Source organism: Protomyctophum parallelum, assembly GCF_964188405.1.
Source record: "Protomyctophum parallelum genome assembly, chromosome: 7".
In the NCBI taxonomy this organism is placed as follows: Eukaryota; Metazoa; Chordata; class Actinopteri; order Myctophiformes; family Myctophidae; genus Protomyctophum; species Protomyctophum parallelum.
The window spans coordinates 25,613,412-25,630,505 of record NC_139705.1 but is presented as its reverse complement, the minus strand read 5'-3'; the positions used below and the strand labels follow the sequence as shown (position 1 = coordinate 25,630,505).

General features: G+C 42.0%; 1 protein-coding gene across 3 annotated transcripts; it reads left to right on the top strand.

Moving 5' to 3' along the window:
* The first annotated feature begins 3,949 nt into the window (after nucleotides 1–3,949).
* chdh (choline dehydrogenase) lies at nucleotides 3,950–15,925 on the top strand. 3 transcript variants are annotated; one of them, XM_083768491.1, is made up of 10 exons: nucleotides 3,950–3,975; nucleotides 5,356–5,842; nucleotides 6,405–6,635; nucleotides 6,770–6,936; nucleotides 8,044–8,195; nucleotides 8,433–8,562; nucleotides 8,803–8,937; nucleotides 9,846–9,988; nucleotides 11,284–11,386; nucleotides 12,386–15,925. In XM_083768491.1, the coding sequence occupies exons 2-10, from the start codon at nucleotides 5,391–5,393 to the stop codon at nucleotides 12,802–12,804; spliced, it is 1,932 nt and encodes a 643-aa protein (XP_083624617.1). In that variant the 5' UTR covers nucleotides 3,950–3,975; nucleotides 5,356–5,390; the 3' UTR covers nucleotides 12,805–15,925. The 3 variants fall into 3 exon arrangements, with proteins under 3 accessions (XP_083624617.1, XP_083624619.1, XP_083624618.1); XM_083768493.1 differs by lacking the exon at nucleotides 3,950–3,975 and adding an exon at nucleotides 4,065–4,233; XM_083768492.1 differs by lacking the exon at nucleotides 3,950–3,975 and adding an exon at nucleotides 4,374–4,555.
* The last annotated feature ends 1,169 nt before the right edge of the window (nucleotides 15,926–17,094 follow it).

Here is a 17,094-nt window from a genome sequence, read left to right as displayed (position 1 = left end):
GTGAAGAACATCACACTTCCGTATTTGGTCACGTGATACCAAGCAGAGTTATCTATTGGCTTACTGGAGGTTCCCATTCTAGCTCAGTTAAAGGAGTAGTTCATCAATTTCAATCAGATTTCAATATGATGAGTATACTGTTACTGTATTGATGTTTGTTAAATTTTCGCAACAGGTTTGGTCACCTTAGTGTCTGTGATTTGATATAGCTTTGATCACAAAACACTAATAGTCCCATTAATAATGGGACTATTAGTGCTTTTATAATATATAACAATATATATAATATAATATTTTAATCCATCACTACATAATGGGCCATTGTGTATAGTGATGGATTCAAATATTTTAAATCTGTTTTCCCTACTACAACTATTGAAAAAACACAGTTTCTTGCCATATGAAACATATGAAAACATATCATATGACTCCTGTGCTCTTTAATATGATTTAAATTTTAGATTAAAAATGTTGTCAGGTAGAAGGCAGCATATGTACTGGTTTAACTCTTTTTGACAGAGCCCAAGGACACCTGGGGGTCGCTGGGCCGGACCCCACCCCACGAACAGAGTGCAGAAGTGAACCTTGTAGGACCTCCAAGAGACTGTCTAGGAGGATAGCAAGTAAACAATGAATGAATGACATGAAGGAGACAGATATGATGTGGGTAAGGGACTGGGAGTCAGAGAAAACACAGGTAAAGTAAAGGAGAAGAGGCTTTATTGGTTCAGCCCTGTTTACTGCACTACAGCAGTGGTTCTCAACCTGTGGGCCGGGGCATCCTCGTAGGCCACAAGGGTATTGCAAGTGGGCCCCCAAAGTAATTGGCAAAATACTTACTTGTACTAAGTTAGTTCCATTGATCGAAGCCGGCCTGCAACACAATCAATTGATTGATCCTAACATTATCTCCCCCTAAAACATGGTTGAGAACCACTGCACTGTACAGGATGCTCTACACCAGGGGTGCCCACACTTTTTTGACACGAGAGTCACTTTCAAAATGACCAGCTCAATAAGATCTACCCACCAAAAAAATGATCCCATTGCTGAAATGTGTTAAAAATGTACCTGAGGGGGCTTTGCGGCTTTGGCATATAGCGGCACTAGCGATACATACAGTAAGACATAAGACAATGGATTTTTGTATAATAACTTGTATCATAACTTGTCAACCATATTTCTAGATCCGTTTGGGCCCAGCTGGCCATTGGCTGGCTCCGTTTGGGCCCAGCTGGCCCAGCTGGCTCCCGATCATAACGGTAACGGTAGCCACGCCCCTCAGAACATACGTGACTTTATGGTTATTCTTTTAATAAATGGGACCATAATTTTCCAAAAATAATATTATGACATGAGAAATGAGACTTTAAACTAGTGACTGGAAGCAGAAAGTATTCATGACCATGTTTATTAAGGTAATGCAGTCTAGGTGAAGTTGGGCCCAAATACATGGGCCTATGGGTTTTTTTGGGCCCAATGACAGCGCCACAACAGGCCATTATATGAACTTTCAGGAAGTCCCGATTTCCTTAGTGGCTTCACGAAATATCTGTCTGACTGCCCCCCTGGTGGCACATGTAAAACCATAGGCTAAAAACTTCTCATCTGTCTGGAAGTGTAGACTTTATAGCGCCTCCCAGTGGTCATCAGAGTGGAAAAGTGTGCCTGTGTATATGAGAAGTGTCCTTATGTTTGTGTTCTAACATAGGCATCAGGTTCTTTATACAGTTAGTAGGCTATGTGTCCTAAAGTGAAGGTATAGCCTATACTGTATCAGTGTACTGGTGATTTCCTGTGCTGATTTAACAATTGACTGAAGTGCTTTTTCTTCAGCCACAGTGCAGCTTCTAGCATAAAGATACCAAGTTCAACAGACCAGCAATATAAATGACACCAGCAGCTGCTGGGTCAATTAAGTTAACCGGCTGCTAGTGCTAGGGCTGCTGTGCCTTATGAGTTTGTGTTCACAGGCCATGTGAGGTCCTGGGAGATGTATGTGCCCAAGGAATTTGAAGTCAGCTTTTCTCAAGCTTTTCTTTAGCGTCTGACTGTACTGGGGGGGAAAGCTCTTTAGTATTATATATAAGGCACTGCCAGTGGTCTTGTGACAGTGCATAGTTTGTTAAGAGGTCCTTGATCCATCTGCATGTGTGCTGCTGAGTCTGCTCAAGTAGTTTGGTCACCATTCGGCTAGGGATCATTTTGGGCGCAATGCTAAAGTCTGCAAACAATTCACATAGCCTAAATGTCCCATATAAATGTTTAGAATGAGTCAGTGGCATATGGAGAGCTGTGGCATCGGCTCGGTACAGAGTGTACAGACAGCGTGTTGGTACAGAGTGGGTGGAAGAGATGTTTTAGTCATATCAGACAGCCTCACAGCCTGTCCTCGTACAATAGGTCATTTGATTTAGCATTGTCATTGAACGTCAAATATGTTGTTGTGCATGTATCGTTATTTGTAGGGCTAAGCATTGAAAATCTCCATGGATGTGATTCATTCAACACCAATTTGGTATATGATTCAAAATGCTTTATTCAAGAAAGTTTGATTGATTGATTGAAATATTTATTAACAGTTTGTAGAATTTACAGTACATTTTAAGCACAAACTCAATACAAAGACTGTTAACTGTGAGCCAATTAAGCATTACACTTGTTTACAACAGGGTCCACATTGTTCAATTCATCAAAACATTTAGAGACATACAAATAGACACTTCTATGTAGCTAAAGAACAGAACAGGAATTCATCATATAGGAAGCAAAAAGGGAAAAGATACATATACAGTGAGGGGAAATGGGGTGGGGGGGGGGGGGGGGATTCAGAGTCATGTATCAAGTTGTATCTTGTGTTCTATACACAGTATGAGGAAGGTATAGTGCACGCACATCCGTGGCCCAGGTGCAAGACATGCAAAAGTATCATAAGTAAGAGACAGAGCTCAGAGAGAGAGAGATTGTAGACAACACGTTATATCTTGCAGCACCACCCCTTAGGCCTACCCCTTATCCCTACATTTATTTGCCATTTTTTTACTATCTTGAAAAACCTTTTTAAAATAGTTCAAATAGCCAATCTACAAGCTCACGAGTCACAACGTGTCGATATAGATCGCCTTGTTGAACTATTTTAAAATGTTTTTCAAAATAGGGGTAAGAGGTGGCACAAGATAGCGCCCAACATCTTTGAATTATGTTGGGGCGTTCGGTATCCAGATGAGGAGTCTGCATTGCCTCCAACACAGCTGTTTTCTCAGTCATTTTGTGTGAGACGCAGGCTTTTCATCCATATCACATCCTATCCTGCATGTTTCTCCATGACCTATTCCCTCGTCTCTGCTGAGGCCTCCTCCATATATTCCTGAAATCCTTTGTATGGGTGTGAAGACTCTGGAAACCTCATCCTTTTACACAGTTTACAAACTCATAGAAAATACACCCTGGTCCGAAGCTGGTGTAGAAGGAGCTCGAGACTATCCACAAAAACATTGACCAAGTAACTAGGCTTATGACCCAATCAGTTCAATAAATTCATCTGGGTGGGTATTTACAGAATACACTTTTGCCTTTGTCCTATATTGACAAAGGCTAAAATATCAATAAATAGATACAACATGGGATACCTAGTATGTTGTATCTATTTATTGATATTTGCTCGATTGACGTGTGTGGAATCTGACGCTCGCTTATGTTATTTTGTAATTAGTTAATTAATAACCTTTAGTCCACTTTGATGTCTTTTTGCGAAGATTTTAGGCTTATGTCCAAACAACAGCACCCTGGTACGACGGATGGATGGATGGGTATCATGGGTAGTCCACCGTTTTATTCTCAGCACCTTCAGTGAACCGTTACCTTACATAGCCTATCGTCAAGAAAGACGACACAACACTCCGCCCACGCGTAATGAAACCGCGCCTCCTCATAAACTCCCCACCACAGCCTCACAGGAGTATCTCCATGAAAGCGGTGCGTACAACTTTTTCTCCCCCTTCAAGCGATCATTTCCACATAAGTAACAGTAGTATAAAATAGACAATAGCATTTAACATGAACGTAAGGATGCGTGTTAGACCAAGCATCTAATTTACACGATCGATTTCCTTCTTGTAGGCTATAATCTTGAAATCCCGAGGGCCGAGGCTGTGTTGATTTGAAATGTAAACAGCCATAATAGGAGACCTGTGGAACTTGGAAGTGGAACTTTACTCGACCGCGGCTGCGCTCGTGAGATAAACGGTTCTATTAATTTAACTTATAGGGTATAGGCTATCCTATGCCTATATGCCCAAAGATAATACACGGTATTACACGCTACAGTAGCATTTAATATCGTTGTGCAATTGCATTGATATCTGATAGTCAATTCACGGCCAGAAAGTGAAAGTCTACTGTACATGCCATGGGCTTATTGCACAGTAAAATGCTCAGTGTTAATTTACCATTTGTAACACTGAGAATGTAACCCTCTCTCCAGGGAGGCAGTCGGCAAAGTCCATCGGGCGCTGATACGACTCTCATATAGCTTCGCCTTTGACCTAAATCTTTGGTTTGCCTTGTTTTTCTATTGTTTACAGACTTTTATTGCCCACACAGGCCACATGTAGTTTACTGCAATGCGCGCGCACACAAACACACACACACACACACACACACACACACACACACACACACACACACACACACACGCACGCACGCACACACACACACACACACACACACACACACACACACACACACACACACACACACACACACACACACACACACACACACACACACACACAAATTAATGTTTCCAGACAGAATGATGGCCCGGGATAGTCTAAGTGATATTGTTTCATTAAAACCAAAAAAGCTTTATATTCTGATAATTTGTTTTTGCTAGAGTTAGGTGGCACTGCCTCTATAACTCTTTAGTAAACAGAAATGTTCAGGTGTCACACCAATTTTGTCCTATCAGGGGAACCCATTTATCAGTTACAATTTCACCTGTATCCTGTATGAGTTTTCTCTCCTCTCCTGTTGAAATTGGTATCCCAACATTAAAATGTATTTTCTGTTCACTGGAGAAACCCCTATTACTGAATATAAAAGTAGGCTATATAGAGCTATTACTAACACTTTAATACAAAATAAATTAAAAACACTTCTTCAATTTGATTATTATTATTTGTGTGCTTTAAGACTTTTAGTTCACTTAGTTAGTATTTGTCTTGGATTCAGCTTTTGTTAAGGTGTCATACTCAAACCTGTAATTGATATTCAAATTATTGACATTAGTTATGCTTATGCTACTATTTTGGGACATTTACGAGTATGCATTCATTCTCTTAATTCCACCCCTAGTTTCCCAATCGGTGACCAGTGAATGTAGAACCAGGATGCTGACTTGGACCACACTGGGCAGAACTGGAGCCCGACTGGGTGTGATCAGATCGTGGAGGAGGACAGGAGATGAAGGTCTGCAAGCCCTTTCACCTGCACGCTATCACTCCACCCTTCAGGCAGGACAGTTGGGCCATTTCTCGTCTTTGTCCTCCAAATCTTCCTCCCTATCCTCGACCTGCGCCTTCTCCAGATCCATCAGTATCACAGCAGCCAATCGGAATGCTTCGGCATCATCCGCAGCCAATCAGAAAAGTCCCTCCTACAGTTACATTATTGTGGGAGCGGGGTCGGCGGGATGTGTCCTGGCCAACCGTCTCACAGAGGATGCCCATGAGTCAGTGCTGCTGTTGGAGGCGGGGCCAAAGGACATGTTTCTAGGCAGTGTGCGACTGTCATGGAAGATCCACATGCCGGCCGCCTTGACCTATAACCTCTGTGATGAAAAGTATGCCGTTTGATTTCATTACTTTTGCTAGATTTTTGTAAATATGTACAGACGGTTAAAGGAGAATTCCATGCTAGAAGGCTTTCTTACCTTTATTTGTAGTTGTTATGTCCCCACCAAATAGGTCCAGGTGTTATTTTGTGCAAAAGTACATTATTGGCTATTTCCCCTAATATTGTGCTAATTCGCTTATTTCCATCTAAATAAGTAGTAAAGTGTGCCACTTGGGATACTATTTACATTATGAAGAGAGGATATATACAAAAAAACGATTTTTGAGCGATGGAAATCGCCCCATTCAATTCAATGCAATTCAATTCATTGAGGGCTTATATTAGGGGAAATAGCCAATGATGCGCTTTTGCACAAAATAACACCGGGACCTCTTTGGTGGGGACGTAACAACTACAAATAAAGGTAAGAAAGAATTCTCCTTTAAGATCACACGGTTGAAGCTGGACTCCTGTGTAGAAGTTTATGTAGGCAATATTTCGGTTTTGAATCACTTCATCTACAACTGGCGTAAACGTATATGGTCATTCCTTTTCCATCGCTATTTCAGGTACAACTGGTACTACCACACCTTACCTCAAGCGCACATGGACAACCGGGTCATGTACTGGCCGAGGGGCCGCGTCTGGGGCGGCTCCTCTTCGCTCAACGCCATGGTGTACATCCGAGGTCATGCTGAAGACTACAACCGCTGGCAGAGGGAGGGAGCCGAGGGCTGGGATTATGAGCACTGCCTCCCTTACTTTAGGAAGGCTCAGTGTCACGAACTGGGAGAAGACAGGTATGTTTCTCACAGTGCTTTGTAATAGACAGGTGAATACAATTACTGTCTTGGTAGAATGGAAAGGACAGAGGTTGGGAACGACTGTTGAATCGATGGCTGTAATATCCTGATGTCTTCCCTTTGCTCCACAGGTACCGAGGAGGCAGTGGGCCTCTCCACGTGTCCAGAGGGAAGACCAACCATCCTCTCCACAAGACTTTTATAGAAGCGGGCCAGCAGGCAGGATACCCCTTCACTGATGACATGAACGGCTTCCAGCAGGAGGGCCTGGGCTGGATGGACATGACCATCCATAAAGGTACAGGAAACACAGAGGAATGTATCTTCTAAGTGTCAGGGCCTTTTGTGGTGCTGGGGGTGGTGGTGGGAGCAAACAAACAAACGCATAACAGCCTTCAGTAACACTGACAGCAAGAGGAACAACAGTGAATGTGATGAACCGCCAAATTGGTCAGCTGCATGACATGTCAGCGTTGAAGACAACACATACTGTACATCGGCCACATCGTGGTTTGCACGATAGAGGCCTATAGTTTTGCCTATAGAGGGTATGTGCATGCATAAAGTGAATGGCAAATCGAGTGGCAAATTGAGTTTAACGTCGTTTAACATCGTTTAATTTTTTACTTTTTTATTTGGATGTATGGGCTGTCAAGGCCAGAAAGTTCTTTTTTTGCCACTCAGTAGGTGTTCCAGCATAACTTGATGATGTCACACGCATACCCTCTGTAGGAAAATGCCAAACATGGTTGCTGCAGAGATTTTGGTAACATGCAGCTGAAGAGACACCGAGTTTACCCAGGTCATGTCTGTCTATAGCCATCTCCCAATGCACACTCAGGGAACCCCAACAGGGATAGTTTCCTAATGCCAGTAAAAGTGTAATGTTAATATATTTATTAAATTAAAGTGTTGATCAAACAGTATAGTACAGTATAATAAGCTAGGTATGTGATGGACAAATCGTCGTATGGTATTCGCTAGGAGAGATGCCTGGGTGATAATCTATATGTATGTGATATATAATGTGATTAACCCATTCAGGGTGGGAACCCCTTTTGGTGTTTTAAGCATGGTTATGCTTTAGCTATTGAAAAATAGCAGATCTATAAACTCGTAGCTTGTAGGTCTGCTATTTTTGAAAAATCGCGAATATGTGGCACAAATCTTTGAATATTTATTATTTTAACGTTTTTAATTCAAATCTTTGCTTCTGGGGAAGTCCCTGGAACAACATACTTTCAGATGGCGGCCAAATACAGATAATTCTGGGAGTCCTTGACATGAAATATTGCGCACCACTGATATAGAAACAATTGCAGTACAATAACAAGACAATTGTCATGATTTAAAAGACGTCTTTTTAATTTCAACGTCAGGCCTAACAATACAAAACCCTCCTCAGGGAAGAGGTGGAGCACAGCCAGTGCCTACCTGAGGCCAGTTCTGGGTCGGCCCAACCTGAAGACGGAGGTCCAATGTTTGACCACCAGGATCCTGTTTGAAGGCAGCCGGGCCGTCGGTGTGGAGTACAGTCAGAACGGGCAGACCAAGAAGGTACTGTAGGGAGGAAGGAAATGCTTTAGGAGCTTTCAGAACAAATACCAATAATGTGTGCATGCCGTAATTGGAGCTTCGGTGGCAGCATAGGCAAGATAATAATCAAGTAAGTTGAATAATCAAAACAATTAAAAATGCCTTGCAAGCTCGTAGAGGATAAAAAAGGAATTACTCACTCACTCACTCATTCATTGATTCATTGATAAATCCATTGTATTTCCTCTCTGTCACCAGGTATTTGCAGAGAAGGAAGTGATTCTGAGTGGTGGAGCCATCAACTCTCCTCAGCTGCTCATGCTGTCTGGGGTCGGAAATGCTGATGACCTCACTACACTAGGCATCCCTGTAGTCCAGCACCTACCAGGTGTGTGTGTGTGTGTGTGTGTGTGTGTCTGTCTGTCTGTCTGTCTGTAAAAGCTTTTAAATGGCCAATAAAGCAAATCAGACAATAGATACAATATAATGCCGATAATGCTTGTATAAGCTGGTTTACAATGAACAAGCAGTTTGACTCTCTGATATGTGTCTCTTTATATTGACTTTTCTTGCTTTGTCTTTATGTCCCCCATCCCCACACCTTCTCTTTCTCTGTTATATCTCCCAGGTGTCGGCAGTAACCTTCAAGACCATCTGGAGTTGTACGTTCAACAGCAGTGCACTCAGCCTATCACCCTCTATAAGGCTCAGAAACCCTTCCGCATGGTGAAGATAGGCCTGGAGTGGCTTTCTATTTTTACTGGTAAGACTCACACAGACACCCATTATGTACAATACATGCACACAATGTGTGCTGCTGTGCACACTGCACACTGCACACATCTTGCACAATCTCATTGTGATCTACTACACCGGGGTTTTCAACAGGTGGTCCGTGGACCACTGGTGGTCCATGAAGGTATTGCATGTGGTCCCTGACCATGCATTTAGTAATGTAGCTGTAGGATTTGTAGATATTTAGAAATGTCTTTCCACTAGTTGATAAACCGTGAACTGAATGACCTGGTGACCTATGATGACTGTTTGCATGTTCTCCCCGTGTCCCCTAGGGTAGGTACCCTCACAAAAACATGCAGTAATCCTGGTCTCTAAACTACCTCCCCCTGGCCAGCATGATGGAGGTGAAAGGAACTGGTCGGAATAACGTGTTCCTTCCACGCGCTACGTCCGGCCAGGGAAACTCTCCCCTGTCAGGTGAAAAGAAGCAGCTTAGACTCCTCATGCATAGGGAAGGAAGCATGAGGTCAGTCAGGCTGCCCCCCCAGGTTGGCAGATGAAGTGTAGCGCCCAGGATTACATTCGATAATTTACACTGGGTGAAAAAATGGGTTACAAAATCGTGGGATAAAAAGTTTAAAAGATAAAATAAAATAAAAAGGGAGTTAGAATCTCAAGAGGGGGAAGTGCACCAGATTGTCTAGTTGAGTCATTATTATTAGGAAATTATTAGTAGTCAATGGACCATTGGTTGAGAAACAGTGGGATGTACAGTATAGCATAATATAGTTATTAGCCCATATCCCCATCCAACATAACAGCGGTCCCCAGGTTGATTGTAAGTCAGGGTGGTGGTCCCTCGTTCACAATCAGTTGAAAACCCCTGTCCTATTATACTGCTTGGAACTTAAAACCGTTGGTTGTCTCCTATAGGTTATGGGGCGACAGCCCACTTGGAGAGTGGGGGTTTCATTCGGAGTCGACCTGGAGTCACGCACCCTGACCTCCAGTTCCACTTCCTACCCTCACAAGTTATCGACCATGGACGCGTTGCCTCCAAGATAGAAGCCTACCAAGTATGTGTAATGCGTTCACACTAGCGGAAGATGTATCTGAAGCCATGCTGTGTAAATTCAAAGGGTAGGGTTAAATAGCACAGGGAACTTTGGCAATAATTAGTTTTTCTTCCATATAGATGCTATCGTAGGTCTTGCACACTTTGTTGTTGTTCGCTGCAATGGGATAAGAGCTTCTACTAACTACCTTCAGCAATTTCCAGCCTCTGCCTCAGCCAATTGAGGCTCAACCAATCAGGCTCTGCCAGTGGGCACAGGCACATACACAGATCTCCATGTGGGACACTGGCTGACAGTTAAAACGGGTGCTATGACAACGTATATCATTAGGTTCCCAAGTTGCATTGTTCCCAAGTAGGCCAGTGACCGACTGCGACGGGCATGTACATTGTTGTGTAAAAGTATAGAAAAAGGGGAAAAAATAGAAAAAGTCACCTAGAAAACATTGTAGAAATAATAAACAGAACACTCCAGATTGCTTGTTCTTTTAAATATTGGTCAGAGGTGAAAAGCAATCTACGGTGTTATTTATTACAGTCCATCAGTGTTCATGCATGCTAACCTGAATAACAGCTGGCTATCACACAGATACACAACAATAAAACAATCACTGTCACACCCTGGGACACTCAGCTCAGCTCTAGATTTTAATGGCTGTATGCTTATGTTGGGCTTATGAGATATCATTAATATAATCTTTAAAGGACCTATAACATAAAATTAAACTTTTTCAATTTATTTTGTGTTTTTGGGGCTCCCATATGTGTTTTCTCTCCCCACAAATAACCAATTTTGAACAATCAGGCTTTCATATCATATAGGTGCTTTAATGGAAATTGCTCTCAGGAACAGCTCAACTGATTTTGGTCTCATCGTCATCAATGTCACCCTACTTTGTATATTTCCTCCTTCTTCAGTCTTCAGTTTCAAATTTGCATTTCCACTTTGTTTACAATGTCCACCATTGTTGATTTTCCAAGCTGGCATGGAATGGAAACAAATCTGTTTTTTTCTAGCATCAGTATTATAATGACTCAAATATTAAATATTCTGCATATCAGCACCCCCACCACCTCAGGACATTGTGGTATTGCAGCTAAAACTGCTTTCAAAGTCCAGAAAGAAATGACAAGGCCTGGTTATATCAGAGTGGTGATTGAGGCTCAAACCATTAGAAATAACTTTGATGGACATAAACAATATGATATTAAATATTAAAAGCCGTTTTAAAATGCATGTTATTTGCGCTTTAAGTTTATTGTGAACTAATGAGAGATGGTTTTGCCATACTGTAGGTTCACGTCGGACCAATGAGGAGCACCAGCATTGGATGGATGAAGCTGAAGAGTGCCAACCCTCTAGATCACCCCATTCTACAGCCAAACTACCTCTCCACAGGTAAGAGCTACTATGAGACCATACATGGCACAGGCTCAATAGAATTATTGACCCTCTAGGGACCTCAGAACTCCATGTAATGGTTGTCAATGTAAATAATGCAGTCATCATGTCAGTGGTGGTTAGATAATCAAACACAAATCTTTTTGGTGGCTGTTGCAATGTTGCATGTATACTACTGCAGAGACTAGTATCTCTGAACGAGAGAAAGCACACCTGATTACAAGGAAGCACCTGTCCATTCCAATCCATCCACTCAAACGGACTACAACAGATCTCCGTGTGCAACAACAGTGCAGCATATCCTGCAGGACCTGCACGGCCAACATTCAGCTGGACAACATATGAATGTCACTTTGATGGTCAGATTAGTCTGCAATCGCATGTGTGACCGTATTCTGAATTTATATTGAACTTTGGTTGAATCTTGGTTTGTATAGGTTCTGTGCTCTGTGAGCGTGAGAACATAAGTAGTGATTCCATTCCACTGTTATTGCATAGAGAAATAGGGAGGGAAAGTGCATTGATTTCCTGACACTTTTTGATTATGCATTGCGTTGTGTTCGGACGGCGTAAAAAAAGAAAGAACCGGTGGCGAATGCAACGAGGCACAATGACGTTGGCAGTGGAGCACCCACCCGTCATTGATTAAAATGGGAACATTCCAGGTTGCGTTGACGCAACGCCCACATGGCTGCAGTAGAGCTTCGGCGTTAGACAGTATTTGAACTTTGTGTGAGCCAACAGTCAGTCTAAGGAGACTGTGTTATAATTTACTTACTTACTATACACTGCTGCATTCCAAGCCAGCAGGTGTACAGATAGATGCAGTTCAAGACCTCTCCTCTCCTCTCCTCTCCTCTCCTCTCCTCTCCTCTCCTCTCCTCTCCTCTCCTCTCCTCTCCTCTCCTCTCCTCTCCTCTCCTCTCCTCTCCTCTCCTCTCCTCTCCTCTCCTCTCCTCTCCTCTCCTCTCCTCTCCTCTCCTCTCCTCTCCTCAGACATTGATGTGTGGGAGTTCAGGGAGTCTGTGAAGCTCTCCAGGGAGATCTTTGCCCAAAAGGCCTTTGACCCATTCCGCGGCCCTGAGGTCCAGCCAGGCCCGGCGGTCCAATCGGATGCCGAAATCGATGCCTTTGTGAGACAGAAGGCCGACAGCGCCTACCACCCGTCCTGCACCTGCAAGATGGGCTCGCCCTCTGACCCCATGGCGGTGGTGGACTCGGACGCGCGCGTCCTGGGCCTGGAGAACCTGCGAGTGGTCGACGCCTCCATCATGCCCAGCGTCGTCAGTGGCAACCTGAACGCGCCCACCGTCATGATGGCGGAGAAGGCGGCTGACATCATCCGTGGACGCCCGGCACTCGCTGACCCGGGTGTTCCTGTGTACAGCCCCCCGATACTTGACACCCAGAGGTGAGCTGGGGTGGGTTGGGAACTGGGAAAGAAGACGCCCTGCCAATGAAGATAGTGTGAAGGCTCTGTTTTTGCTCCTTGTCTGCCTCTCCTGTACTGCCTTCTGCTTAGATTTCTTTTGACAGATAAATGGAGAATTTAGGTCAAATCCATGAGGAAACACAAATTTAACCTTTTTGATATAATACTGTCAACAATGTCATACTTGACATTGTTGAATTTGAACAAAGGATGGGCAGAATGAGAATTGGGAAAACGTTTTGAAATTGGAATCGAACCTCATACTCCTATTTTACCACTGTTTCGGCGCTGTAGTGCCGAAATGATTTCGGCTCGTCAGAAAATTTCAGTAGCACCGAAGAGCCAACTTTAGGACGGTACCCGCCCCCCCGAACCTCAAATGACGTCAAATTGTAGGCTCTACAGCGCCGAACCGACTTTTATTCGGCTCTAAAATAGGAGTATGAATCGGCCCTTAGCCTATCTTAACCCATTTAGACCTGAAGGCCGATTCTAAAAACGCCTCCTAAAACCTAACCTAAGGTTTTCTGAAAACCTTCAAATTATTATTAAAAAAGAAATGCTGGGCCCAGGCCGTAGCGTAACGGTCTGGGCACCGGACTGGTAATCCAGTCGCAGTGTGCCGCGGGTTCGACTCCCGGACCCGACACGGCCTTTACTGCATGTCATCCCCCCATCTCTCTCCCGTTTCCTGTCAGCCTACTGTCTGTCCCTTCAAAAATCAATAAAAGGCGTAAGCCGCAAAAAAAATATCTTAAAAAAAAAAAAAAACACGGAGGTGTATGCGACACAGAGGGCGCAGCCGGCATTTAAGGTAAAACCACGTACAGGTTACACCTAAATGGGTTAATAACAGTTGGGCTGGGCTGCTTGGTTAGTGTCTTAGTCCATGATGGTGCTCAGGGATTCATCAAGTCTTAACAGTTTAGTTGCATAACACGCTTTCCACGATATTTATTAATCCATGTTTCTCCCCTCAGTAATACGCTAAACCCGTTATTTGTTTTGTGTTTAATTTGCCGTTTTTTAATAATTAAAAATAAATAGCGGATTTGTCGTAGGACCTGGTGACGAGGCGTCGCGTTATGATGACAAAACCGGAAACCGATCCGTGCTCTGGTCTGTAAGGGCTTCTGGGAAAATGAGTTCAATGCAAGTGAACGGTAGTTTCAACTGGGCTGCATCAGCTCTCGCTGCTTGTTGTTCTTCCGCATCGCGACGGTGGAATATGTTTCGGTTCGACAACACTATTTTCAGGGGGATTTTCATGGATAAAAGGCACAAATACTTCGGCCTTATGCTCCAAAGGTAATTAAACAATCCCGGCAGCCTTGGTATATCACCTTTTAATATAAAGCCCTCCAAGTGTTAAACTAATGTACAGTAACTCCATTTAATATATAAAAAAATCCCTAAAGGGATTCAGTATCCCTTTAGTAATGTAGCTGACAGTATTTGAATGTCCAAAGGGAAATATTAGAAATGTACTTGAAAATATATTTTGGGACCTGAAAATACATTTATGTAAATTCTATATTTTACACATTCTAGTCTAACAAAGACCGTGCAAAAACTGATCTCACGTTTTTTTCTCGACTGTTAAGCGTTTGCAATAGTTTGTTTACTGACCTTTATACATATTGTTCAACAACAGTGGGCATTCTAAATGAAGTGAATGTGTACTGTACAATATCTATGGATTGCCTATTCTCTAGGATTTACAATTGTCAATGTATGACTACCGTATTAGATTTAAAGACAAAATCCTTGTTATGAAAACAAATAACGCGTTTAGAATGAATGAGGAACTGTCAGTTTTACATGTTTTCAACATCTTATGAGAGGCTTGGTTTTCTGGAAAGGATGGGGAATCCAATGCTGGTCTTAGATACCCCCCCATGGTCATTTTTTTAATTATAATCACCGGTGAGGATATGTTTTATCCCTGCTTCTGATCAGACTGAATTCAATAATTTCCTTTAGGGAAATGTTGACTGTATGATATTACAATTGACCACATTAACCCTGGCATCCCGATTATGGGCAACAATCAATTTGTCAAAATGTGCCTTAATTCTTTTACATGAAAAAAACCAACTAAAATAACAGATCTATCAGCGCAGAATGCCTCACATTGTGATGCGTTGTGGGAATGTAGATCAGCATTTGTTTCTATATGTTGAAGGAGTGGTTACAATTATTATTATTACAAATCAGAATCAAGTATTACAGTGCATTCTGAACATGAAACAGATCTTAACTGGATCTGTTTGGTCTCGTGACCATTTCAATGAAGTGCCAATAAGTATGAATTATAGCTCAGGATATTAGAACGGTAGCTTTGCCTCTTACCTTCAGAACACAATGAATTGCATGTATAAGATAAAAATACGAAATATATTTAATTTCTTGTCAGTGAAGTGTATATGGATGTTTACAAATAAATTACCGTAGGAACACATTTATGTAATTGGGGCCATAATATGGTATGTGCTGAAAAATGTGCTGAAAAGGAAACTTGACGTGAGAAAGTGCATAGTTATCTCTCCACATAAATGTGTGTACACGTGGTCTACACACATTTTCAGGCCACGAGAGTCGCAAGGTGAGATTATGTAGGAACAATTATAATAATCTGTGTTGAGTCTAACAAAATTTCATAGCAACATTAACAGTGATGTAAATAGGTTTTCAATGTAATGAGTCCCGGGATGCAGGGATGGTCTTTTAGATGAGTCTGCAGGGACATTATGTGTCCCACTTTAACGACGTTAGGAGTCATATTTTGCAAATTGCAGCATTTAACTCCCATTTCATTTTATATGGTTATAATGTGGTTATATTAATGTAGAAAACATAAGAAGAAATGATTATTATAACTAAAGCTAGCAAAATAAACTAGAACTAGAACTGCACTCTGTCGAGTGCATACTTGCTTGTTGCACACTAGTAGGCCATAAATGGCCAACTAGTGCGCAAGCAGAGCGCGCAAGTATTTTCGACCGCTGTAAACTGTGGAATCTCAGTATCTCTGTGAAGGAACGTTTGAAATGTCTAATTATTAGGTGTAACTATTTGCTACCTATCTACTTTATGCATGTAAACACCTAGTATTATTAAGTATGGTTCAAGTTTCTATCTATATAAGAAATACACTTTTATCGATTTAGAAATATTCTAGATCCCTTTTTAGTTTTTCAAAGAAAAATAAATCATTGATATGTGATGAAAAAAAGGTATATAAACTGAATTAAAATATGTTATACAGTATAATTATTTTATTATTTATTGTAAATTGTCAATTGTTTTAAATGTATTTCATCTTGGACTATAGTGATATTAATACTATTAGTGATATTAATACTAAATAAAACAGCAGATTTGTGCCTGGTTTGCTGGGACAAGATTACATAAATGACCATATTTCTTACGTCATCATTGAGAGCTAGTCATACATATACACACCACGTACTCTGGTCCCAGCAGATCAGGCACAATTTACTATTTTATTTTACTGATTATGTATATAGTATACGTATGACTAGCTGTAAATGATGACGTAAGACATACGTATACATACATATACTATATAGAGTATGTAGTTGTAAGTTGATTAGCGGTATACTGTGGTTACTTTGCGCCAAAAACCGTGACAGCCAACCCGCCATTTGATGCGTATGCAAATAAAACAGCAGATTTGTGCCTGGTTTGCTGGGACCAGATTACATAAATGACCATATTTCTTACGTCATCTCATCATTGAGAGCTAGTCATACATATACACACCACGTACTCTGGTCCCAGCAGATCAGGCACAATTTGCTATTTTATTTTACTGATTATGTATATAGTATACGTATGACTAGCTCTAAATGATGACGTAAGACATATGGTCATTTATGTGATCTGGTCCCAGCAAACCAGGCACAGATTTTGTTTGCATACACATCAAATGGCGGGTTGGCTGTCACGGTGAACGAAGACCGGGCGAAATTATTACTTGCGCGCTCTGCTTGCGCAAGTAATAAAAACAGTACAGTAGTACAGTAGTGCATCCCGTGGATGCAGAGGTCGTCGTTTTGAAAAATGAACAGGGAATCATTTCCTGGGCCCTGGTAGGGGGCGGGACTGCGACGCTCTATATTGTATGTCATGATTCTTTGTATTGGATCAGAAGGGATGATGTACTCAGCCTTGTGACAAAGTTTTTTGATTTTGTGATAGTAGTTTTAAGTGTAATTGTTTGAACATACACCAGAGGATATACTCTGAT

What these genes read in the sequence shown, in the direction of transcription:
- chdh (XM_083768491.1), top strand. Translation starts at nt 5,391, where the DNA reads ATGCTGACTTGGACCACACTGGGCAGAACTGGAGCCCGACTGGGTGTG. An exon ending in GGACATGACCATCCATAAAG is followed by an intron (nt 6,937 to 8,043) that starts GTACAGGAAACA and finishes AACCCTCCTCAG; the next exon opens with GGAAGAGGTGGAGCACAGCC. An exon ending in AGAACGGGCAGACCAAGAAG is followed by an intron (nt 8,196 to 8,432) that starts GTACTGTAGGGA and finishes CTCTGTCACCAG; the next exon opens with GTATTTGCAGAGAAGGAAGT.